We start from the raw sequence: 26,484 nt of genomic DNA on the forward strand, positions 1-26,484 counted from the left end.
GTCCACTTCTGGGCGTCGCACTTCAAGAGGGATGTGGACAACATGGAGAGGGTCCAGAGGAGGGCCACCTGCATGATCAGGGGACAGCAGGGCAGGCCCTACGAGGACAGGCTAAGGGACCTGAACCTGTTCAGCCTCCACAAGAGAAGGCTGAGGGGGGATCTAGTGGCCTGTTATAAACTAGTCAGGGGGGACCAGCAGGCATTGGGGGAGTCCCTGTTGCCCTGAGCACTACCAGGAATGACTAGAAATAACGGTCACAAGCTGGCAGAAGGTAGATTCAGGCTAGACATGAGGAGGCACTACTTCACGGTAAGGTGGCTAAGATCTGGAACCGACTTCCAAGCGAAGTGGTGCTGGCTCCTACCCTGGGGGTCTTTAAGACAAGGCTAGACAATCACCTTGCTGGTGTCGTTTGACCCCAGTACTCTTTCCTGCCGTGGCAGGGGGTCAGACTTGATCTGCTCAGGTCCCTTCCAATCCTACTACCTATGAAACTATATTAGGAAGGTTTTTTTCCCAACCCTAAGGCCTAAAAACGTTGGTTGCCTGTTTTTTAATAAGGCTTAGATTATATTACTTTGATCCTTTGGTAGGAGCTGAATTGTTCAATAAATTCTGCACCTTATTGAAGACTGTGGAACTTTGGATGTGTGGACTCTATACAGTACATCCTGAAACCCATAATATGTAGGATCAAGCAAAGAGATTGCCAGAAAAACAGTTCTGTTTTGGGAGGCGTGCAGTATTAAACAGATGGCAGTCTTCATTTCAAAGGTCTCTGTGGACACCCTTGATGAGTAGTAATGTTTAATGTAGCACCAAGCATTTTTTTTTCTCAAACCACTGCACCAGTTTTAATGCTCACAGCCTGCCTGGAAGGTAGTCAGCAAGTGTTTTTTGTTTTGCAGAAGGGGAAACGGGTTTGGAACATTATGGCTTGTCCAAGACTACCTGACAAGTCAGTGCTAGAGCCTGGATCAGAGCTGTGGAGTTTCCCAGCTCACTGTCCTGATCTAGCAGGACTTATGCCACATAACATCTTAGATCAGAGAATAGCATCCATGTGGTATTCCATGATAATAGAGCTTATATAATAAAAGCTTTCAGTCATGGTAATATATACAGCTTTGCTGCCTCTCTGCATCAGTGTTGCTTTATTAAAACAATTATCCATGGCATACTTATTTTTAGTCAGCTGGAAGTTGGTTGGACATTTTAAATCACCTTCATCCTCCACCTCTAAACTGCGCAGCCGTAGCCCAACTAGTCCTCATCACAGATAACTCGTTTCTACATGCCTGTATATTAGAAAACTGCTAGTCTGTCACTCTCTGCTACTCTGACAGTGTCTCTGTGCCCATAGAGCTGGTATTCAGATAGGTATTCAGGTACTTGAGCCAATCAGTGGAAAATTCTTGAGAGAAAGTCTGACCAAGGCAGCATTTTTGTCATTTTTCATTTTTTTTCCCCCAGCTTCAGCAAAACTGAAATGGGAATCTTCTAAAATAAGAGTGCCTACACAACAACTTGCAGCCAAATATTGAAGGGTGTGAAGTACACCCAGGTTAGTTATTCTGGTGACAGCTTGTGTGTAGATCAGTCCTTGTATCTTGTCTGAACACACAAGATGTCCCACACTAATGATATTAACTTAATTAAAGCAGGTGGGTGCAGTTGTAGTGACAAAGGTATGCCATCTTCCTGTAGGGAAGGGAAATAAGCTTGACTGGGATAATGCTCCCATTATAGCTCTGTAACTCTGTCTACATTAGAGGTTGGTCTGGTTTAACTAGACTGGTACAGAACCTGCATGTAGACAAGGCCTTATAGTTTTCTTCAGCCACTTCTGTGCCTTGTTAGTAAGAGATGCAGTTGATTGGCGGGGGGGATGCTGAGTCATGCCTCTGCTTTGTCTTTCCTAGGAATGACCCACGAAGATATTGTGCAAGAATCCAAAAAATACTGGCAGCAGATGGAGGCATATGCCAGCAAACCAGCAAACAGCATGGTAAGAAGCCTCAGGCCCTGGGACTGATCTGTGTCCTTTGGATTCTTGTTGCCTATTGCTCTAGCACATCTGTCCCTTCCCCTCCCCCTGCCACTTCTCACCGGGTAGAAAGCATATATCGCCACTCCCTTCCCAGGAGCAGTGGCACTGGGTGCCTCCTTTGTGCCGTAGTAAGCAGGACAGTGTGCAGTGCCAGACATGGGATAGACCCGAGGTACCTTTCAGGGAAGGGTTGAAGCCCTGCTGTTTCCACATGCCAGCCTGGACAGCTCCCTGCATGGCCACTGTGGAGATGGGGCTGCTCAGAGGTGCTTCCCCCCACCACAAGCCAGGTACTTTATGCAGCAGTCACTGGTTCTCCTGGTCCAGGGATCAAATGACATGTGCTGCCCTTTGGACAAGGGGCAACACACCTTTTATTGTGGGGGAACCCATTTTAAAGCAAATTGGTAGGGGGAGTTTATCCCATGAGGGGTGGCACGTGCAGTTCTGGTACTGGCGGGGGCAGTCAACAGGCCTAGTAGCCCTAGCCAACTGTGGAGGGATGAGGATGCACAGCAGATGCAACACTGTTGGTCCCCTGTTGTGATGGAAGCCATTGCCTGCATCTCTGTCCAAACCTTCCTACCAGTAGTGCAGCTGAGGGGGCAGTAACAGGGGCAGTAGCCCTGGTGCTTGCTTTGTTGGGGGTGGAGGGAGAGGGTACAAAAGTAGCCATTGCCACAGCAGGAGCTGGTACTGCCCCAGGTGCCACATGGCTGCCCTGGATGAAGAGCTTTACTGCTAAACCTCTGCTTCCTGAAGCCGAGCACTCATGGCAGGGCTGACCTTGGAGAAGTGTGCGTATTTAAACTGAAGGAATCGCTCCACTTCTGTGTTCTTTCAAGTGGTAGTGCATGGATGCTGCCTCTTTCTCTTTGTGCCCGGTTGGGGCATTCTTAGTTCTGGAGCAGAGCCTAGCCGATGAGTAACCAGGGGAGTCCAGCCCAGCCCTGGGGTCAAATTAAAGCAGCTCTTACATTAGAACACAGCATTCCTGGTTCTTTAATTCATGCCTGAAGATTCAGCTGACAAAGTGGGATACATAGGAATCTGAGGATCAGATATAGCCCAAAAGCACCCCAAGAAGGTAGGTGGGTATTTGTCCTATTTCACAGAATGTGAAACAGAGGTGAAGGGTTGCCTTCTCAACTGCTGCAGGACCCAGTGTTTTTTTTGAGGCAGGTAGAGGTACTGTGAAAATGATTGGGTGCAGATGCCAAAAGCACAAGGTGCGATGGGCCCTGGTAGATGCATTAGGAAGTGTGTACACCTGCACTGGGCCTTTGCACCCTTCTAAGGGCTATGGTATGTGGGTTACCCATAGCCAGCTCATTCTTGGGGTCATGCTTGCACAGTTCTGCTGTCTCCTTTGCCATGGTATTCTCCGCCATCCACAGGCAGTAGAAAACAGTGTGAGCTCAGGGATTAGCTCAGCATTGCATTTGAGAGCAACGTGTCTCTCCTGCAGAGTGGCTGTCTTTCTAAGCGATGCAGTATAGCACCACCAGAACTGCTGAAGTGACTGTGGGAGGCCCTCTGGCTTGTGTTTTGCAGGAAGTAAGACTAGATAATTAGAATGGTCCCTTCTTAGCTTCTTCCATGTTCAGGCAGGGTCTCTGCAACAGCAGATGTCCTCGCCTGATATGGAGGGCACCAGACACATAGGATGACACTCAGCAGTAGTAAAGGGAAGTGTGGGCCTTGGCAGGGGTTTCATTTGTGCTTTTAGTCATAGCTCCTGTGTCCAACAACTTTTTTTGCCCTTCCTGTGGATCTACCCAAGCAACCTAAGGAACTGGACCCATCCACTTGTCTATAAGAGCAGGAGGATGGGCACTTGTCAGCAAGCTGCTCTGCAAGGGCCAGCAGCCCAGAATCCATGATGCTGAGTACTTCCTTCTGGGAGCTCAGGTTGTTCATAGATCTTTGCATGTTGCTGTTGGAGCTCTGAGGACCTGCAGAACTTTGCTGAATGCTGCAGATTTTCCCCCCCTCCCTCCCGGCTTAATCCTTTCCTGGTTCCCTGTAGGGCACAGAGAGGAATCTGCCAGGGGTAGGGGGTAGGCAACTTTTGGAAAATTCCATCTTTCTTGACCCATGTTCTCAGTTCTCCCTCGGAACTCATGGCAATGGTCCCTCTGGGCCCTTTCCAAGCATACTAGAAGGACAGAAGGTAAATGGCAGGTACTTGGCAAGTGGTAATTTAACACTTACTGGTAGCATGAGGGCAGCTGCTGCATTGTTGTTTTACTTCCCTGCCTTCTCCATTCTCATCAGGTTGCCTTATCCTAAAGCCAGCAGGGACCATTCTGATAATCTAATCTGACCTCCAGCCTAGTGTAGGCCATCAAGTTTCACCCAGCATTAAGCCCATAAAGCTGGTGGAGCTGGAACACATGTAGTATTGATTTACAGACTTAAGCAATGGAGAAGCCAGCACACAAGCTTTTCTTCTTCCAGCTTCACTTTTTATATTCACTTCAGGCTGCTGTCAGTAATTCTGAACATTGCTTCTCTTATCAGTTACAGGAAAGAAGGAAAATTGCAATGCAGGAAGAAAGCCAAAATTTTAAAACTGCCAAATGTTGAAGTAAACAATAAAATTGGTGATTAGACAGTTTAACGGGGATGGGAAATTAATGCAGGAAAAAAACTGAACTTGGTGTTTTTTTAAAAACAGCATTTTAATTTTCACAGTATGATTTTTAGTTAGAAATTGTTGGGTGAAAGCATTTGTACTCATTCAGACTCTAGCAGGGCTGGTAGTATTTGATGTTTTCACCTGGAGCTGTCTGTGATTATGATTGTTTTATTAGTTAGCTCTTTGGGGTCTGATTCAGCAAAACCTTTTGAGCATGTGCTTACATGCCTTCTGGTTCAGCAAAGCATTTGTGTGCATACAGGATTATTTAAAGAAACTTCCTTAAGTGCTGTCAACATCAATGGGATTTCACACAGCTTCTGTGAAGTTGAGCACATGCTTGGTTGCTTTGCTGAATCAAGTCCTGAACAAGGGGTACAAGGTTGAAATCTTTGTCTATAAACTTCATACTCTGCTAGCTGCACTGAAGTTAGTGGAAGTCTGCACCTACATGTTAGCATGGCAGAAATCATAAGAGAACAAAAACACCCTGCAGAGCTTTAAAAAACCTAGGTTCCAGTCTTGTGGCACACTGAGTGCTTTTAACTCTCTCCCCCTTTCTCTCCCCCTTTCTCCCCTCACACCCACACCCCAACTCGCTGAGAATTGCGGCATCTCAGCTCATGAGAAGGTCAGACCCTAAATGTACAGATAATGCAGCAGCCAGAGACTCTGGAGAGGAAGTAACAGCAAACAGGGAGACGAGGATGAAGCCAAGACATGTGTGTTATCATTGCAAAGATATGAAGCAGTGGAATCAGGAATGCGTCTGTGGCTGCTATCACAGCCTGTGGGAGGTGAGGATAGGGTTGATAGTTGAAACAGGACTGATACAATGACCAACCTTCTCAACAAGCACTAGGACTGTTTTGCATGTAGCTGCTTTGGAGCTGTGCTGTGGGGCCAGTGTCTCTGGAGTTCTCTGTGAGATGTGGCACCAGGGATGTGGTGCAGGTACAGCTAGGAAGTGCTGGCTGGTTGCTCACACCACCTCTTGGCTTCCAAGCCTGGTGCTGACACAGCATGGCACGTATGTTTAGAGCAGGGGCTCTTAACCTGGGGTCCATGGACCCCCAAGGGGTCTGTGGATAGATTTCAGGGAGTCCGTGAACTTGGATGGGAAAAAAATTACATCTTTATTTTCACTAACCTCTATGTATTTTATTTTATGCATTTAAAAACATTATTCTGAGAAGGGGTCCATAGGCTTCACCAGACTGCCAAAGGGGTCCATGGCACAAAAAAGGTTAAGAACCCCTGGTTTAGAGAGAGAGAGAGAGAGAGAGAGAGAATCTGATGTGGCCAGTTAAAGTCAAATGTGTTAACAACAAGCTGTTGCTCCTGCCCCAGTGAGCCCCAGGCAGTCACTTCTCAGAATGATTGTTAAGTCACTGCGGAAAACCTGGGGGCAATGCAAAGCCCCCCGGGAAAGGAAAGTTTATATTTGTCTGTATTGTCCCTGTTCTAAGCATGCTCATCCAGAATAATGTTCATTCAGCCATTCTTCCAGCTGTGTAACTCAGTTGCCCAATAAAAACAACTTCTCAGGAGTACGGTAGTAACAAACCCATCTTCTCCCATTCTGTGCAATTACCAGGAGCGTTAAATGAAAATGCTTTACAGCCAGCTTCTCGAGGTGCCCTTTAGTCCTCAAGAACAAGACATCTCCAGTAGGTTTTAAAACCACTGTGGTCACCCAAACTGGCTTTTGGACTCAGCTGCTAGGTGTCTTTCTTCTTTTTTCTCAGTAACCAATATAAGGACAGCATGCTGGGCTTCACAGTGCTAATGACTCACTGTGCATGCTAGGAGTGGTGCTTGGATCAGTCTCAGATGGTGTGGAGTTCTCTGGCTAAATACCAGAGCTCATCTAAGGAGTTTCTGATCAGAGACTGCCACACTGTAAAGGCAAACTGCTGATGAATTTAACTGTAGACTTAACAGAACGCCCTACAACCATCAACTGCCCGGAGCCACTGGAGGTTACCAGCTGCAGAACCACTGACCCTCAGAATTGATGCTTAAGCAGTGAGGGGGAGAGAGGGAAGGAGGTTTTTTTTTTGTTTGTTTTTATAATGCATCTTTTGCTTCAAAAGTCAAAGAGTAGCCTGCCAAAACCTTTATTTATTTGGTTGCTACTATTTGCTAGCTATGTTTTTGCTGTGGTAGTGCTCTAGTTTGGCTTTGTAACAATGGGTGTTGCTACAACTGGAGGCACTTCTGACTGACTTAATGTGCTGCAACACCACAAGGCACTGATTTCCAGGCCATTAATTTATCATCAGTCTGCCAGGCATACGTCATGTCTTTACCAGTACGGTCATGTTGCAGCAGCTGCTTTGACTTAGGCTTTTCTCCCAGTCTCCAGTGAGGCTACTTGCTTGCTGGATCCATTGCTAGTGGTAAGCATGCTATGCTTTGCATGGCATGCCTCAGGGAATGTGCTTAGCTGTCTTCTGCCAGAGCTTCATGGAATAGCTGCCCACAACTATCAATATTAGCTAGAAAGTGCCTCTGGCAGCTATGACTAGTGTCATCCTTTGAATTTGATGTAGTAATCTGGGACCCTTAAGGTAGATCTAACTGATACATTGTGGCTATGTTGTGAAATATACAAATATACACTGGATAATAGAACAGGCATAACAGGGCTGGTAGGATGGAGTGGGTTACCAGAATTACCTTGACAGCTGATATCACCAGCTCTTGGATCTGGGAGGCATGATAAATAATTTCTTGGGTGATGTGTAGGGGTTTAAAACAGGGCCTGTAAGCCATGTCTTTAAGGAAAAACCATGGTTTTCTGCAGCATCTACGTGGGTTTCTGGGGGGGGGGGGGAGGCAGTCTCCTGTGAGATCCCAGCTATTAAAATTGTGCCTCTGCTTACCCACCTGGCAGCCATCCTGACTTGTTCTTGGTGCCATCCACTTCGGTGAAAACGGATATGCGAATTTGCCTCCTGACCATTACACTGACAGAGGTCCCTGTGCAAATGAACAGGGCCAACTTACTGACGTTGCGAGACCCAGTGTTCTCTGAAAGGATCTTGCTAAGAAACCCAGCGCAGTAGGGACTTGAGCCAATGCAGGTGAAGGCCAGCTCCCAACATTTCCTGTTTAGCCTTTCACAATGGTTCAGCTCAGTCTTCTCTGTCAAATATGCACCTTTTGAAAGATTCAATCAGAGACGGGTCACTATAGGTGACCTATAGATCTCTTCCTGGAATGTGATTGGGTGCTGTACCATACACTAGGCCTGCGGCATATTGTCTCCACCTTCTGGGTGTTATGCATAGGATCTGCATGGCTGCTGAACACACCACTTGTCAAGAAGAGTCTCCCTTTCCCTCTCCCTCTCCCTCCTCACTGTGAAGTGCCCAGGATGAAGAGTCCTAGGGGACAGCTGGTTGTGAGTTGGTTACCTGGTAACAGGTATTTAGTTATGTTACCTGGTACCAAACCTTTGTGCTCCACAGTCCATTTGTACCTTGGCGCGCTCCTGTGAAAACGTCATCTTGCACATCCTGGCTGCATGCCCAGTGCCCTTCTGTGCCTGGGTACAACCACTCATGCCCAAATTGAGCTGTAGGCCAAATGCCACTTGTTTCCTCTTGCCCTTTTTGGACTCTTAAGTTTTAGGATGCAAACAAAAAGGTGTAGGTCTGCTGTGCATAGATTTCATGGATTTCATAGACATTAGGGCTGGAAGGGACCTCAGAAGATCATTGAGTCCAGCCCCCTAACGCAGGGGCAGGAAGTCAGCTGGGGTCAAAAGATCCCAGCAAGATAAATGTCCAAATGTCTCTTAAAGGAGTCCAGAGTAGGTGCTTGTGCCACCTCTGGTGGCAGTCTGTTCCAGGCCTTGGGGGCTTGGACAGTAAAGAAGTTCCTCCTTATGTCCAGCCTGAAACGGTCTTGGAGGAGTTTGTGACCATTTGACCTTGTCATCTCTTGGGGCGCTCTGGTAAACAGGCGTTCCCCCAGATCCTGATGTATACCCCTTATATACTTGTATGCAGCCACCAGGTCCCCCCTGCGCCTGCGCTTTTCCAGACTGAAGCATCCCATGGCTCTCAGCCTCTCACATAAGGCCTGTTCTCCTGCACTCTGATCATGCACGTGGCTCTTCCCTGGACTCTCTCAAGCTTCTCCATGTCCTTTTAAATTGTGGAGCCCAGAATTGGATGCAGTACTCCATCTGCGGCCTCACCAAGGCTGAATACAGCGGGAGGATGACATCCTGGGATTTGCTTGAGAAGCATCTGTGGATGCAGGCCAGAATTTTGCTCGCATTACCATCTGCAGCATCACATTGGTGGCTCATATTCATCCCATGGTCAATCATGACCACTGCAGTCAAAAGGAACTTGGGGCTAGCAAGTGTAGCACTGCCAAGCCTATAAGCGTGCTGTGGGTTTTTCTTCCCAAGGTGGAGTACCTTGCATTTTTTGGTGTTGAAAGCCATCAGGTTTTCATCCATTTATTTTCTGAGCCTGTCTGGGTTGGCCTGGATCACCATCCTGTCCTCAGGTGTGGACGCTTTACCCCAAAGTTCGGTGTAATCGACAATTTGGCCAGTCCCCTTCTGATGCCAATGTCCACATCATTAATAAAGATGTTAAAGAGTATAGGCCCAAGGACGGAGCTGGCTGTCCATCAGGATGTTGGCATCAGCCAGTTTATCAAGAATGGTCTCTTTGATATTTTTTTCCAAGATCTTCCCCAGGGTAGAGGTCAGGTTGATAGGCCAGTAGTTCCTCAGATCTACCTTTCTTGAAGATAGGCACCACACTGAACTTCTTCCAATCTTCAGGCACGTCACCTGAGCACCATGAGTTGAGTGACTTTCCCTTCTCAAAAGCACAGTGACAGAAAGAGATCTTGGAGTCATCGATTCTAAAATGAACATGGGCCACCAATGGGAGGACATGGTCAGCAAGGCTAACCTCACCTTGTCATGTATCCACAGATGCATCACGAGCAGGTCCGAGGAGGTGATCCTCCCCCTCTATGTGACACTGGTCAGGCCACAGTTGAAGTACTACTCCCAGTTTTGGGCACCGCACTTCAAGAGGGATGAGGCCAACATCAAGAGGGTCCATCTGCAACTCGTGTGATTGGGGGGCAGCAGGGCAGCCCCTACAAGGAGAGGAGAGGCTATAGGCCCTGAACCTGTTCAGCCTTCACAAGAGAAGGCTGAGAGGGGATCTAGTGGCCATCTGTAAACTTCTGGGGGGGACCAGAGGGGAATGGGTGAGACTCTGTTCCTCCAAGTGCTGCCCGGAGTAACAAGGAATAACGGCCACAATTTGACTGAGAGTAGGTTCAGGCTAGACACCAGGAGGCACTTCTTCACAGTCAGGGTGGCCAGGATCTGGAACCAGCTTCCAAGGGAAGTGGTGCTGGCTCCTACCTTAGGGGTCTTTAAAAGGAGGCTTGATAACTACCTAGCTGGGGTCATATGAGCTTAAACTTAGTAGGGGTCATATGAGACAAGTATTCATTCCTGCCCAGGGCAGGAAGTCAGACTTAATGATCAAGTTCCCTCCGACCCTACATCTATGAATCTATAAGTGAGTTTTCGAAGATCCATGCCAGTGGCTGAGCTATGATGCTTGCCAGCTCCTTAATTGGGGTATAAACTCTCTGGGCCAGCTGACTTGAAGGTGTCCAGCCTCTCCAGGTGTTCCTTCACGTGGTCTACATTGATGAAGGGTAGCAATTCTCCCTCATCCTGGCCGTCCTGTACCATACTGAGCAGGGCCATCCCTTGGGGCTGGTGAAAAACCAACGCAAAATATCCATTAAGCAGGTTGGCTTTTTCCTGGGCATCGGTTGTCAGCTGTCCCATATGGTTTAGCAGGGGTCCAGTGTTATCTTGCTTTTCTTCCGGCTCCCCACATATATAAAAAAGGACTTTTTATTGTCTTTGATACGTGTAGCCAGTTGGAGCAACCACCCTTCCTGAACTCCCCTCCCCTTTGGGTCGTGGTCCCTTAGGGCCTCAACAACAAGCCTCCTGAGCTTGTCAAAGTCAGCTTTCCTGAAGTCAAGGACTTCTGCATTGCTGACTGACTTGCCAGCTTTATGGTGGATAGTGAAGGTGATCAGTTCAAGGTCACTGTCTCCCAGCTTCCCTTCAATCATTAGGTCGCTGATTAGATCATCCCCTGTTGCCAGTACCAGGTTGAGCAGCACTTTGCCTCTTGTTGGTCCATAGACTTCTTGGGTCAGGTAGGGCTCGTCCACGCACATAAGGAAGCTTTGCGATCATTCAGATTTGGCCGAGTGCTCTTCCCATGAGATGTCTGGGTAGTGGAAGTCTCCCATGACAACCATGCACTGGGAACGTGCAGCCTCAACAGGTTCCTTGGCGAATTCCTGGTCGAGCTCTTGATCCTGGTTAGGAGTTCCGTAGTAGACTCCTACCATTGTCCCCTGTGCCATGTTCACCATGGATTTTAACCCAGAAGATCTCCAGTCATCCACCCTGGATGCCAATGTCGACTTTCAGGGACATGTAGCTTTCCTGAACAGAGAGAGCTATACCCCCTCCCTTTTTGTCTACACAGTCTCTCCTGGACAATGTATAGCTGTCTATACCTGTGGCCCAGTCATGGGTGGAGTCCCACCAGGTCTCCGTTATCCCTATGAGATTGTAGTCATTCTTGTTTAGAAGGAGAACCAGTTCCTCCTGTTTGTTCCCCAGGCTCCTGGCATTGGTGTACAGGCATGTAAGTGTCCCGGGCATGACTCGGCAGAAGTTGCCCAGAAAAGGCCTGAAAGAAGCTGGTATAGGATTCAGGCCTCTTGACTCATGTGACTGGATCAAGAGCACATGTAATGGCTAGCAGCGTGGTGTGCCTGTCTAGGCTGGGCTTAGAGGTTGAATTCTGACTGTGTAGCCCAGGGCAGGGGGACCCTGATCTTCCAGCTCTTATTTAGTAATGGATTGTGGTGCCTGGATTTAGTGTGCACACATTAATTCATATGTAGGCCCCAGGGGGCCTCCTTTGCTAGCAGAGCTTCTGCAGGGCCCGAACTGTAGGCTTCTGCTAGAATTTCTCAGGGAGGCTGTTGGTACAACTGCTGAGCCACCTGTCCTGGGCTGAATCTCCATCACGTTTGTGCAGCTTCTCCCCCCTACATCACTGGGCATAAACTGAGCTCTGGATCAGTATTAGTAGTGTAGACAGAACTGCACACAGAAGTGCGTTGTTGAGGAGGGCTTCATGCCTTCCTCAGGAGAACTAGGAAAACTGTATAATGGGCAAGCGTAAGGAAACCATACTGTCCTAGCTTTCATACTATGTTCATCTCTGTTGTGTATATAAAGGCACATCCTTTTTTGCCTTTGGAGAACTTGCATTGTCCCAGGGTATCAATGCGCACAGGGGTGTGACTACATGGAGCACTGGCGAGGGGCAGGGTGTTACGGTCCATTTGCTTGAGCTGTCCTTCTTGTGACCCTTCACAGGCTTCCAGTCGGTCTCCAACATCAAGCACCTTTGACCTCCAGATGAAATTTGTTTGTGGCCAGTGCTGGAGGAATGGACAGGTGGTGGAGCCAGATAAAGACCTCAAATACTGCAATGCCAAAGCACGTCACTGGTGAGTGTTCTTGCCTTTTCCTCCCTCTTGGCTTTGTCTTAAAAGTCAATCTCCCCACTGCTGTGTGCTGTCCACTGCTTTGTGCAGCCAGTTTGAAAAGGCTGTGAGTGCTTCCCCGAGCCTGTTCCCTTTGGGAGATTATTCCACTGTTTAACAAATGCTGCTTTTATCAAATGTTTTTCAACTTCAAGTTCTTGCATTTGCCATTTGAATGGAGTGCCACTTATGCACTTGGTACTTTACAAAGAAATAACTTAGGAGTCCACCATCTTAGTTAAAAAGAGCCTGTGTTTTCCCTCTCTTCCCAGCTCTGTTACATTCACCCAAAACAGTTCTTCTCTGACCTTGTTTGCACTCTCCCATTCTTGTAGGTGGTTATTGTATTACTGTTAGTGGTATTTTAGCCAAGGAATGCACACTACACCTTGCAGCCCTTTATAATAATTTTTGTTACTGCTCTCCAGAGCACTTTCAAACCTCCCTGCCTTTTTCTGGTGCTGACGTGCGAGGAGCTGAATACAGCATTACAGGGGAGTCTGACCTGGTGACACAGCGAAGGCCTATCACCTTCACTTCCCACAGTGTATTACTTCTCTTTGGGCAAGCGTTGCATCAAGCTGGGCTTTTTACCACTGTATTCCATTCAGATTCTTTCCTAGTGCAATGTGGAACAGCAACCTGTCTAATGACAGTCTGCTGTTCATGACACTGTATCTGTAATGACTTATATTTCTACAGCAGCCTTTGTCCTGAAGGCTCACTTACTGTTTTTGACAGACTGGCGCACAGAGGTCAACCGCTTTGGGTGGAACACTGCAGCTGCTTAAGAGCCCAACAGCAACACTGCATGGGAGCTGGGGGAGGGGTTTGCTTATGGCTTTCTTGATAGAGTTCCAGACCCTGTGAAAAATCCCTTCTTCCAGCCACTCTGCTGCAATTCTGGGCAGTACATATGCTCACATAGCTATGCATCTAACTGGCCAATTTGTGGAGAAGGCAAACTGTGCTCAGGAGCTCATCTCTTCTGAGGGTTCTGGCACGAGGTTGAGGGTATCTTGGGGCCCCCGTGCCCTTCTCTACTGTCCATCCCTGATTTGATTTATTTTTTGGTCTTTTTTTATTCCTGTTTTGTAGTTGGACAAAGGAGCGCCGCGTCCTGCTGGTGATGTCCAAAGCAAAGAAGAAGTGGGTGTCTGTCCGACCACTGCCTTCCATCCGTAACTTCCCACAGCAATACGACGTAAGTGCCATACCCCCAGCACAGCTTTTTAGTCCTTTTCCTTCCTTCAGGAGCACTTTATGCACAAAGCAGTGCATAGGTGTTGAGGTGATAGGTGTTTTGTGAACACTGACAGTAGATTGACAGGTAGGTGGATGTCCTCTGAGGTGGAAAGCAGAGACCTGTGGGCCATGAAGAGAGATCAGTTTCACCTCAACCAGGCAGCACTGTGACCTGGTACAAAAAGAAATGATGCAGCAGCCACCATGTAGGTTTTTGATACTGCAGTTAATGCTATCGCCACCTCCCAGAGTGAGATCATAGAGAAGCAGGGCTGGAAGGGACCTCCGTAGGTCATCTAGTCCATCCCCCTGCCTGAGGCAGGATCTTCCCTATCTGAACCATCCCATGCAGATCCATTATCTAACCTCTTAGCAGAACTGTACAGTCAACCCTGACACAACTAAAACCATAACACCCTAATCTGGCACAGTAAAGCAAAGGGGCAGTGGCAGTCAATGTCCTGCTGCTGCAAAGATTATTAAAAATACACTCAGGAGATCTCAGGGAGAGAGCTATGCTCCCCCCACTACAGAGTAAGGCAAAAACCCCCACAGTCCATACCATCATGGGATAAAATTCCTTCCTGACCACAATTAGGAGAGAATATCCGCTAGACAGGAGCCTTGGGGCTTAAGTCCCAGCAGGAGCACTGGTGCACCCCAGTAAAAATTCTCAGCCTTATGCCACCACTTTCCAGACCAGACCAGACATAAGGCAGCAGTCCTAAGAGAAGCTTGTACCCTCCTGCCTTTTTTGCACCTTTCTGCTGGTAAGTGGTGGGCCTTGGTCTCAGAGGCATCCAACTCAGCAGCTTCTGCTAGTGGTAAAACCCATTTAATGAGTTTTAAACAGATTTTAATATAAATTTCTTCGATGCAAAGGCCCAGGCCGCAAGAAAATGTATGAAGTCCACCGCAACCCCAGTTCAGTGTATGATGGCAGGCAGTTTTCCTTCTCCTTTTTTTTTCCTGATGAAAAAGGAGGATATTGGAATAAGCTCCAGCTCCAGTTAATGTAGAGCTCTCTTCCCTTTCATCTCAGTGTTGGTTCTCCCTTATTCTATAGCCAAGACAGTCCAGGTGAAAGTGTCTGGGGCCCTCTTCTCTCTCGCACAAGGAAGTTGTATCTCCAAATCCTCTGGCTCCTTAGGCAGTGTGATTCCTCAGTTGCTCAGCATGCAGCGCCTTTTAATGAGAGAGATTTTTTTCCCTGCACTTCTCCAGGAAGCAAAAGGCTGATCTGTCATCACTGTCAATTTTCAGTGTCCAAAGACTTCTTTTTTTTTAAAGCGATATTGCTGATTCCTGGGAAACTGTCTTAAGTCTGGGGAGTTTTTAAAGACTGTTTCTAATCAGTTTTTGTTTGTTTCCTCTCTGTCCAAAGCCAGAATCTTATGCGTTTGTGTGTGTGTATTTGTGTAAGAGAAATAGGTCACAATCCATTGTTAAGTTGACTCTCACGCAGGGAAATTCAGCCACAGGGTGGAAGAGAGGGGTGTGGACTCTGCCAGCATAAGAGACTCTTTGTGGAATGTCTCCTTAGCGCAGAGCAAAGCATGAGAACTACAGGAAATGGGATCCAGCTTCTGACACAGAAGAAGTCACCCTTTGTTTTCTCTACTGTCCCTTGGCTAATCAGCCCCAAATGTTGGCACCCGTGTTGCTGGAGTGTTCACGAGGCCTTTCTTTGATTTATTGGTTCACGTGTATGTGTTAGTGTTTGTGGAAAATATACCAAGCTAAATGTTGCTGAAGAGTGAACTATCCTCTTTGTTTTCAGAAGAGATGCTCTGTGGGCAGCCATGGTGCAGTCGTCCTCCTGCTGCTGCCCTGCTAACACACCTCTCACTTCCAAGGGGGAGAGAATAGTTAAGCCTCTGATGATATATTTATTCTTCAGCCTTTCTGCTGAAATTGCAACAGGAAGGTAGTGTGTGAGACCTGGGCACAGGCAGATGCTTTCTTACCTGGCACTGAATTAAAACTATGAAAGTATTTTTGCACAGACCACTATGCAGCTTCCATGTGGTAATGATCTGGGTCCACTGATGATATGGGCAGGACTCCAGCCATCAGTTTAGTCATGGCTAGCCTTACAGTTTGTAAGGCCTGAGCTACCAAAATTGAAGAAACCTAGCTCCTTGAGTTTTCTCTAGTTCCAGACCTGCTACTAGAAGGGAAGAGAAGTCAGGTATAGAAGGTCCCTGCCATGTGGGGAGTGCATGCCAATTTGCCACAGGTCCTGGCCGTGTGCTGTCACTGCCCATTGATCCCAGCCTCTGCCCATTTGTCCTGTTCCTGGGCACTGCTTCCCGCCCACCTGTGGCCCCATGCCATCCACCTGGCTGAGCACACCCTGCCCATGGCATTCACATTTGTTTACAAATTGGTGCATGTGTGTGTGTTAGTGTTTGTGGAAAAGATACCAGGCTAAATGTTGCTGGAGAGTGAACCCTCCGCTTTGTTCCCAGAAGACATGCTTTGTGGGCAGCCATCGTGCAATCTTCCGGCTGGTCTTCATGGTCACCCCTACCCATCCGCTCCATCTGGTGCCCCTCATGATGGGTGCAGGGTGGACAGACTGGGGTGCCTGGCCAAAGAGGCTGGGTCCTCAGCAGTGGGGAAACTAGCAGCAGAGCCAGAAGGAGCCCCTGCCCCACCTAGGGGTGGCAGGACCAGCCACACATGCTATGGCCCAGGCTGCCCCCCACGCCTGTGCCAGGCAGGGCTGAGGGATTCACTGCAGGCCAGATAAAATCCCAGGACAGGCCATATTTTGCTCCCCACCCCGGTTTAGAGAATAAAAATGTTCAGAGTGTATATAACTTGCAAAAATTATAGTGGAAATGCACTGAGGAAGTTCACTGCTGTTTCTAGCAATATTTCCTTATTGGGAATTTTGAAGCTTAGCTCATCCTGGATCTCTGTACTTCCTTTAGAAATTCCCACCATCTCCTGAAGACAACTGCTTGTCAGGCTGAAAAGGAGTTGGGTGAGAGTCCCTTGAGCTATGTGGCAAGCCAAGATTACTTTTGGGTTACCCCAGCTTGCTTTCCACCATCTTACCTGAGGCCAGGAGAGATCTTACCTGCATCTAGGATCAGTGTATAGGCAGTGAGAGGATGGACACTGAACCCAACCTACCTGTTGATTTATAGAAAAATCACTTATCCCACATCTTAAGGGTTCCCAGGAAAGAGTGCCCCTCGTTCCTTCTGCCATGTTTGACTCAACATCTTGGTTGATTGCCTAGCCCCTTTCACTTGTGTGTGTCTAACAAAGAAGGTTTCATTTTTCATCTCTTGACAGCTGTGTATCCATGCGCAAAATGGCAGGAAGTGCCAGTATGTTGGGAACTGCTCTTTTGCCCATAGCCCTGAGGAGAGAGACATGTGGACCTTCATGAAGGAAAATAAAAGTGAGTGGTGAAATGTGGGTGTGTGGGTGGGGGCTGGAGAAAGGAAGCTGAAGAACACAGGGTCCTTTGTGGACAGTTGTGGAGGGTAGAGGCAAAGTTGGAAAAGACCCCTAGTTCCCCAGCCTGTGGGCTGAGAAGGTGAAATTGTTTGGTGGGTCTTGTTCTTATGACTGTAGGCTGGAGCTGTGAATATTCCCCAGGCTGTACACAGCTATGCTATACCCTCTTCTGCCAAGGTACCTCAATTCTGCACACAGTCTAGCTATCCTATTTCTGGCTTTTCTCACCATAGCTTTGTTAATACAGCTCAGACCTAACCTGCAGCTTCTACTGTTCCAGTCCTGTCTCCATACAGAGCTCTGCCAAAACACCAGTCCTGGCCTGCAGCCCTTTTGCTATGCCAGCCTTGAGCTTCTTGCACAGTTCTTCTGCATTCCCTACTAGACACTGAGAGATGTCTTTTTGTACAGTTTGAATTCAGGTCCTGAATGAAACTTATGCAGAACACCACCCTTTACCAACAATTTAATCCTGAATTAATAATACAGTTATGTCCCACTTTCTGAGTTAATTGTACTTTTGATCCCCCTCTGGGTGTCTTTGAGGGCACCCGACTTGGGTCTTGGTCTTCCAGCCATCATCCTTCTTGGGGCACAACCCCATGACATGCTCCTTATGGACCAGAGCCTGAGCTTGAGCCTGCAGAGCAGTGCTGGTCACTGAGCACCTTGGCCAGTCTGGCTTCAATCCAGCACCTGCACTCCTGTTCTCACAGGGACGGTGACAGGGCTGTCGAGAGACCGGCCAGCTCTCCTAAAGCAATGTCTACTTACTCAAAAGCATTTCAGAGAGATCATGTCTTGAAAACAACAATCAATTTGCATGCATTACCTACCTTACCAGCTGATCACATGCGTGTGCATGAAGACCCCAAGAGGTCTGGAGTACTCTGGGTGCTACCTTGGGGCTGACTATTTTGGTAACAGTCTCATGCTTGTCAGTTTTTTGTGAAGAGTTTCTAAGGTGAGAGAGAAGCTTTTATTTGGTGTATTTTGAGCCCTTTGTTTACTGAGAGTTTTGCAGATGCACCCAGTCTGGATGTGCTTGCTTGGGTGAAAGGGTGAAGCCTCAAAAGACTTAGACCCGTCTTTCTTTCAGTCTGGGGAATTTGCCTTCGTTATCTCCTGTTTAGTTCTTTATGTTACCAGTGTAACCAGGACTATGATCATTAGCAAGCCCACAAAGACATGTACAACATTTATAGTCCTGGTAGATAAGCCATTGGATAGTCCTTCCATCCATAGCATGTCACCAGTTTTCCTTGAGAGTGACCCACTGGTTGTTCTGAGGATATTGAGTTTGACAGACCTGTGTTCAGACTCCTGCTTTGTTCAGGCAGGCAGTGGAATACCCAGGGGTATGGATTGGTGGTCAGGTACCTTCTTGGCAGTGTTGAGTCCACAGAGAAGTTGGATCACCTGTCTGTCCTTCCTTCATGGATATCTTGTGTAAGCTGGCCTTGTGGCTCCTCCCTTCCCTAGGCCAGGTGGAGTTAGTTTCCTCCCTCAGGTGCTCTCACTTTGAGGGCTAACACAATGCCATCCAAGGCAGTACCTTAGCACAGAAGTGTCTGTACTTCAGATGAAGGGAAAAGGGCTGCACACTCGGGACACCAGCCCTGTCAAGCCATGCCGTTTCCTTGGCTTGTGTATTTGGATGGGTTGTCTGGGCTAACCTGCCTGATTCCCTTTGTGCAGTCTTGGATATGCAGCAGACTTATGACATGTGGCTAAAGAAACACAACCCTGGGAAGCCAGGAGAGGGGACTCCGCTCACATCACGGGAAGGGGAGAAGCAGATCCAGATGCCCACAGACTACGCTGACATCATGGTAATAGGATCTCTCTCTTCCATCCCCTTACACCTCATTTTGACAAATCCCCTCCTTTTCTCATGCTTCCTTCCAGGAGGCCTTTTGTGAGGCGGGTCTGATTGGAAATCTTGTTTTGGGAAAGAATTTGGTGAACTTCTGTTGAAGCAGCTGAAACTCTAGGAAAGGCACAATCAGGACAATCATGATGAAGCAGAAGGGGACTGCTGCACCTCAGCAAGGGTGCTCTAGGACCTTTCATCAATCGAACACATTTTATTCAAGAGGCAGATGAAAATACACCTTAGGCAGGAGGTCCCGCTTCCTTAAACTGCAGGTGGCCACTTGGGCTCCTGCCCACCCTTGGAGTCCCAGAAGAGCAAAGCCATTGCTGACCATTTTGAAAATAGTGAGGGATGAGAGATGTGTAGGAGTCAGGTCCAATAGGGGCCCACTGGTGGCTGGGTAGAGAGAGATAAGAAGGGGGTCATAGGCAGCCTTACAGCATGTAGCAGCAGGAAGATTTTGGGAAGGGGTGCAAGTTGGCCAGCACAGTGTGGAGAAACCTGGTTTAATTGTTCAGCAATATTCCTCTGGCCAGTCATGAGGAGTATGGTCCATTGATTGAAATCAGAGAAATCAGTGTGGTCCCCTTTGACCAGCAGCTGCTGTTCCTAGCACTGATGCACAAAAATGGTGGGGATGACAGGAGAGTGGTGATGGGGAAAAGACTAGAGGTATACCAGTATATTGGTCCATATTGTATTGGCACCAATAAAAAGAAAAATGACATTATTGGCAGTTGGCTTTTTTTGGCTGATGTGGCTCATAATGTCACTGATAAATGCTGCATGCATGCACGCAGCCAGGAATGCAGCCCAGCAGCTTGGAAAGCAGCATCTAGCCGTTAAGTCTGGGGGGAAGAGGCGGGGGGGGGTGCGATTGAGGCCCCCATGGTGAGGGAGGGGCTGGGGCTGGGGCTGGGGCAGGTGCTGTTCAGGTGCGGCATAGCATGGGACGGGGCAGCGGGTGTCTCATCCAGGAGGTGTAGGGGGCAGTGCAGCTGCTGCTGTGCATATCCCCAGGAGGAGTATGGGGGGCTTCTGCCCCCTGGATTTGTGTGTGGGGTGAGGACAGGCTGCGCACTGCAGGCTGGGGCTGGCAGGGGCAGGCCAGGCAGCAATGGCACTGGGAGGGGGGGCTACAGCAAATTTGGGGGTTGCTGTAACCCACCCTGTAGCTCCCCCTCCCAGGGCCGTCCCCGCCTGCCCCGAGCTCAGCCCTGGCACTGAGAAGAGGCCAACACAGCCCCCAGCCCCAGCCTGCAGTGGGTAGCCTGTCCTTGCCCTGCACACAGGTCTGGGGGACACATGCCCACCATGTCTCCCCCAGGGCTGAATGCAGTGGTGGGAGCTGCCCCACCAAGACGAGCTGCCCGCTCTGTCTTGTGCCCCGTCCCACCCTGGCTGGGCAGCATCTGCCCCAGCCCCACTCCCTCCCTCACCGTGGGGGCCTCAATCTGCCCCCATGCCCCTTCCCCTCACACAGGCTTACCAGCCAAATGCTGTTCTTCAAGCTGTGGGGCTGCATATCACCGGTCAGATTTGGTATCAGTCAATATGGCTGGTTAATAATCGGCTGTTGATATCAACTGAAAAAAGTCTTTATTGGTGCACCCTTAGAGGAGGCATCTTTTTCTTTACACTTCCCAGCTCAGGGATGGTCAGGGTGTGTGGTGCTAATGGGCCACTCCGCCTTTCTGTGCTGTTTAGATGGGTTACCACTGCTGGCTGTGCGGGAAGAACAGTAACAGCAAGAAGCAATGGCAACAGCACATCCAGTCAGAGAAGCACAAGGAAAAGGTTTTCACCTCTGATAATGACTCCAGCTGCTGGAACTACCGCTTCCCCATGGGTGAATTCCGGGTCTGTGAAAGGTATGGAGCATGCAACACTTCCCCTGGGGAGGGGAGAGGAGAGCAGACCTGGATGGGGCACTATGCTCTGAATAGGAAGCCCCAAAGGATGTCAGCACATGGGAGTTGGGGTGAGAACTTAATGGAAACATCCTTGGTTACAAGTCTTGTAGGAGTGCCTTGGTATTGAGCTCATATCCCCCCCCCCCATATGAGTGACACACTGCAGAATTCAAAGGCAGAAGTACTTCACCACACTCACAATGGCAGCTTAGGTCATGGGAAAGGAAAGAAACCTTTAGCCCCACTGCTCTGCCATGCTGACTGCAGTGACATTAGTTCTCACAAGCTAAGCAGACTCTGATTGGGTCATTGCTAGGATGAGAAACACCTTCAGAAAAACCCAGGTTCCATATTAAATGGTTTTAGCCTCACTTATCTGCATTTCTCTCTGAATCAGTGTCTTAAAATGTTTGGAGGAGGCAATATGGTGCTGGAAGTGCCATTTCAGGTGTAACAACTGGGGCCCTGGCTACTTGTGCCTGTTTAAAGTCCCCACAGCATTTTTCTCAAGAGTGCCAGTGCTGGTTTATAAATGTGACCCAAGTACTAATGTATATGATTTCCTTCTGCTGAACGGAATCCCCTCCTTTGCTCCACTGAATACAGTTACTTCACTTCTTGTGCACCATTATACAGTCTCCACTTTCCCTCCAGAGGTGACAACATTTCTGCTGTGTGAAAATGGATCCATTTAAGGAGATGGTTGCAAAGTTTTTCAGAGTATAGCAGTTTTTAAAGGTGCTACAGTAGTCAAGTAATCTGTTTTAATCCTGCTCCTTTAAACGCATTAAATCAAGTGAGCTGTTGTTCTTCTCTTGGCAGGTTCCAGAAGACCAAGACCTGCCCTGACGGGGACAAGTGCCGCTATGCTCATGGCCAGGATGAGCTGAACGAGTGGCTGGATCGGAGGGAAGTGCTGAAACAGAAACTGGCCAAAGCCCGCAAAGACATGCTGCTTTGCCCCAGGGATGACGACTTTGGCAAATACAACTTCCTATTGAGGGATGGCGTATAGTGGAGGGATGGGGAACCCATTGACTGGAGAAACACAGTGGCAGGTTTTCAAAGGGTGGCTGTGGCAAAGAGTTCAAGATACGTGTCTCACAAAGAGAACTTTTTTTTTCATTTTGTTTTAAGATTACCAAGGTGATTTATTGGTGAATGAAATCACAGACTGATTCATCTTTGGCCAGCGAATGCCATGCTCATAACATTTGTTTTCTGTCATTCTTATTTTAATTCTCTTTCCCCATCCTTTTTTTTTTTTATTTAAAGGAACAAATGCTGTCCCCAGTGGGGCATAAAAGAGAAAGAGAATCACGTTGTTAAGATTCCCCTGTTCCCAGATTCCAAGCTTGGCTGTCTTGTTTTATGGGACATCACAATATAAAGAATGCAGATATGGAGGAAAAGCCAAGTGAAGGGTCAGGGTTCTTGGAACAAACATGCCTGTAAAGTTACATATGTCCCTTATTCATGGAGTATCATGAATTAGCCTCCAACTATCTCCTTTGGCATGCAAATGTGAAAGAACTGTACCAAAACAGCTATAGTAGAGACTCAGATAAGAATTGCCTTAAAATCCATTTGACTTAAAACATCTGGACGGAGCTCCTACTCCTGGTTGATGGTGGAGGAATAAAATTAGATCCTTAGTCTTCCCCAGAGACACGCATGACAGCTGAAGAGCATAATGGGTGTCTCACTCCCTAGTTGACTTGGGTCTGGGAAGTACTTTTGGCAGTTTGAAGGCAGTCATAGGTGATTGTTTCCTGTTGTGATTGATTGTAGCCAAAGAGAGAATGGGTAATGGATTGTTTGATGTCTTTTTCATGAACCGAAAAAATATCAGATGTTTCTTAAATTGGTATGACTGCACACGTAAGATCAGCCAGAGAAAGGAAAGTAACTGTTTTTTTGCCCTTTGGCTGTGGCAAGTCAGTCAGCTTCTCCTCTCAGGGGGGGTTTACCTCTTTAAATGGTGTAACCTAATTAATTGCTTAGATACTAGTCCTGTCTGTAAAGACTGAAGGCTCCGTCAAAAGAAGCAGGCTAAAAGTCAATTAAGTGGACATTATTAAGTAGTACAGGCCCAAAGTTTAGGGTGTTACTTAGTGTTTTAGCGAAAAAATATGATTAGAAGTGATTTCATGGGTTCTGTGACATTTGGAGCTAGCACTATTCTCTGATGTATAGTGTGGCTACTGAGAGGGGATCCATGAGGGGGGCTAAAACATGCTGTACTTCTCCAAGGAAGGGCATGGCCTCATGTCTTTCATACAGGAATGTATTAAGGAAAAGGCTGCAAGCAGCTGTAGTGTCTGCTGTGTCACTTGTATGCTGGCCTCTTTAGAATAGTGGTGAAAGGATTTGATGAAGTTCACATCTCTGACACTGGTATGATATAAATTATATTAGAAAGTTAATCAAGCTCAAATGGAGGAACCTAGTTCGCTGATAGATGGACATGAACTGTAGTGCAGAATAATCCTTCCTACGTAACTCCCCTGGGTCAGGATCTCAGTATTTATAATGGCAGTAGTGAGCTTCTGACAGAATGGGGATATGCCAGTAGACTGATAATTTGTTGGTGGCCAACTTGGTGCCTTGCCCTATTCCATCTGGACCTGGTGAGTGGGTGTATCAGTATCTGCATGGTTCGTACTGAGCTTCCCTGTCCATCGTTTTCTTCAGTCTACACATGCATGTGATGCATCTAGACAGCAGCATTGGTTCCAGAGCACTCCGCCTCTACCTTCTTGAGAGAAATGTCTTGTTCTTTAGGGTGTCTTACAGGATTATTATACCAGTGAGAAGTCAGAGCCCTGTCTGGTGTGGTATCTGCGCTGCATGGATAATAAGTAAAACATGGCTGTACATTGCATGGTGCTGGGTGCCATTTTCATCACACCTTCCCTCCCACTCTAGTAACACTTATGTCTGTGGCTGAGAGAGATCACGTAGATGTAAATACATGGGAAATATTGAACTGGCAGCTGGCATCTTTATAAACTCTTGTAGAGGCAGCTAGCTCAGCTCTTCCATAGTGGTTGCAGTCTCAGAAATGGGAACAAGGAGACCTAGATTCTGGTCTTTCCATTCTACCTCTGCTACTCACTGGTCCTGGAGAAGCTGCTAGCCCTCGTTTTTCTTACTTGTAAAACTGAGGTAATGCTTTACCAGGTATGAGACCTAATTCGCTAATGCCTGCACAACGCTGCGAGATCCTTGCATGCCAGGGCACTGGAAGTGCATAGCCTGTTTAGGATGAGTGCTTTATGATAGAACTGGGAGAAGAGGGAATCCTTTCACCATTGCTGCCCACTCCTCCCCCCACCAGACTGAAGGTAGCTGGGGAGCTCCTACCCCCAGTGCTCACTCAACCCTACCCCCTGGTCCCATGGGGCGTTGCAGTTTTTTGGGTGGGTGGACAGACACTGTATTTCTTCTGACCTTTTTCTAGCTACCCTATCCTTGCCTTCCCAATGTGTGTTCAGCAGCCACACCACCCGCAGGATTTACCAAAACCAGAGAAGTGGGCATCAGTCCGCAGGATTGTACCCTGTTTTAGGCAATGGGGAAATTAATTACCATTGGGGAATGCTGGTAAGCATTTTTGTTAAAACCAAATCTGCATTTATAGTGTAACTCTAGTGTTCGCTGTGCCATGATTTAAGATAAGATGATCATTTATTTAGATTATGGAGGGGAGTGATTTAAATAACTCCCCATCTCTTTAATCAGAAAATAACTGCTCTGCACACCCTCCTCTCCAAACTGATAGTGTTCCCAGGCCTGTTGTTATGAAGGGGGCAAAGGGAGGAAGTGTGTTGGGGGGGATGTGGTCACAGGTGCTGCATTGAGTATCTATTTTTGTTTTACCTGATATGATAACCTGATATGTGGTGTTGCAGTATTTTGTCACCAGACTTGTTTTAGTGTGTATATATGTGACCCACCCCCGTGAAAGCATATATACACAGGTATTAAATATATCGCTCTATATAATATTATATATGTGTGTGGTATCAAAGGAATCTTTTTAATGAGGGTAATGGAAAAGGACTCGGGCCAAGAAACGCAGCATCTCCTGTTTAAATGTAATTGCCTTTGTTTTGGAAGGGGGCACATAAAGAAGGAAGGGAGGGTTTAATATAGACAGGTGTAAAGTTCTGGATAGAACAGGTTTCTCTTATACCTTTGAAAACCCTCTGGTGATGTTCTTACAATCCCATCTCTGTGAAAGAGTATTGAAGTGCTTAACTAGTGAGTGAACTATCAAGGGCAAGAGGCACCAGATTTGAACCCTTATTTTATTTTCCTTACAGCTCTTTTTAAAAGTTCATCGGATCTTTGGGCATGTAAATTCATCCTGCCAAAAATACTCGGCACTGGCAGCACAACAATTAACCTGTAGGCCTTCATGGTGTTATTGCATTGCTTTTGGAGCACGGTCAACCAAGCACTCATGAAAGACCTTGCAATAACAGTCTAGCCTCTCCATTTATGTGGTGTGGGAGCTAAGAGGAGAATTTTCACCAAGGAAACCGCTCTGAGGGGTGTTAACAAAAGAGATTTTTTTTTAAAATAAAGAAAAAAGGATAAGGAAAAAAATATATATCCCTTAAGCACACAAACGCACAGTATTTGATTTAAATCAGTTTGTTAAATACTAAAGGATTTAGTGAAAATCCTTTGGGTCAAGGGTGGGATTGATGTGAAGCTGGTGTCGGAGTTAACCAGACTTTTAAAGAAAAATCATATATTTATATCATATGAAATCATGTGTCAAAAATGTATGGGCCCTTAGCATGTCAAAGGGAAAGAAAACAAGGGGATGCTTCAGTTCTAAGCTGGATAGTAATGAGTTAGAGTCCTTTAAATTGTCTTTGTATTAATATAATTCAAGAATACCACGCTTTACTATTAAAAAGAAAACCTTAGTATCTTTCAAAAGATCTAGTACCAGGATAATAATGTAGACGTTTTAACAACATTTTTGTTTTGTTCTTAATAAAAAACAAACAAACTTGCTTCTTTTAGCCTTTGTAATAGAAAATAAAAGTGTGCACTTTAAACCCTCTCCTGATGGTTTGTTGGGACAGTGTTTTCCTACAAGGCACAGAAAAGCATTATTTGGGCTTTAGGGCATCTCGGATAAAGTAATACTGTGGTGAGTATGGGGTGTGAAAGTCAAAGGGGGTGTTCCTGTGCCAAGGGACTGAAGGGCACCTGGTACCCTTTGGTATAATGTGGAGCTATCTTTCTCATTGCAAATGTGCATATGTGCATGTGTGTCATCAGATACATTACAGGTCTCTGCTGGGTATGCCAGTCTTCTATATGAAAGCAGTCCATTCAGGAGATACAATTTTAGTCCTCATTCTGAGTCGACGCAAGGTTTGTGATCCCATTCTACATTGATAATTATGGAGCAACCAGGATTTGAAGCTGCTGACTGCCAGCTGGTTGTAACCCTATTCCAAGAGTTCTTCTGCTGTGTGTGCTGCTTTGTGCAACTAAGTTAAATGGTTCCTTCCCCACCCAGGTTTCTGTGTAAAACAACCTCACAAAATGCATTGCATCATGAAAAACTCCCCACAGGCCTCTGCACCTAGGTACTGGAAGCTCA

General features: G+C 47.2%; 1 protein-coding gene and 1 long non-coding RNA gene across 4 annotated transcripts in view; one reads left to right on the forward strand and one right to left on the reverse strand.

Annotated features, from left to right (window-relative positions):
* Positions 1–25,885, forward strand: part of ZC3H7B (zinc finger CCCH-type containing 7B) — a 65,391-nt gene extending 39,506 nt beyond the window's left edge. For all 3 annotated transcript variants that reach the window (XM_019544999.1, XM_019545001.1, XM_019545000.1), the window contains exons 17-23: positions 1,926–2,011; positions 12,172–12,305; positions 13,440–13,545; positions 16,896–17,004; positions 18,762–18,895; positions 20,647–20,810; positions 21,675–25,885. In XM_019544999.1, the coding sequence (XP_019400544.1) occupies positions 1,926–2,011; positions 12,172–12,305; positions 13,440–13,545; positions 16,896–17,004; positions 18,762–18,895; positions 20,647–20,810; positions 21,675–21,867 (926 nt within the window). In that variant the 3' untranslated portion in view covers positions 21,868–25,885. The remainder of the gene's footprint in view (positions 1–1,925; positions 2,012–12,171; positions 12,306–13,439; positions 13,546–16,895; positions 17,005–18,761; positions 18,896–20,646; positions 20,811–21,674) is intronic.
* On the reverse strand, positions 5,960–22,247 carry LOC109316726. Its single transcript, XR_002102904.1, has 3 exons — positions 22,174–22,247; positions 16,645–16,647; positions 5,960–5,987 (listed from the first exon to the last, which is right to left on the reverse strand). It is a non-coding gene; the product is annotated as an uncharacterized LOC109316726 (long non-coding RNA).
* Positions 25,886–26,484: the final 599 nt, after the last annotated feature.

This window comes from Crocodylus porosus, unplaced genomic scaffold (assembly GCF_001723895.1).
Source record: "Crocodylus porosus isolate Cpor-Errol unplaced genomic scaffold, CroPor_comp1, whole genome shotgun sequence".
Taxonomy (NCBI): Eukaryota; Metazoa; Chordata; order Crocodylia; family Crocodylidae; genus Crocodylus; species Crocodylus porosus.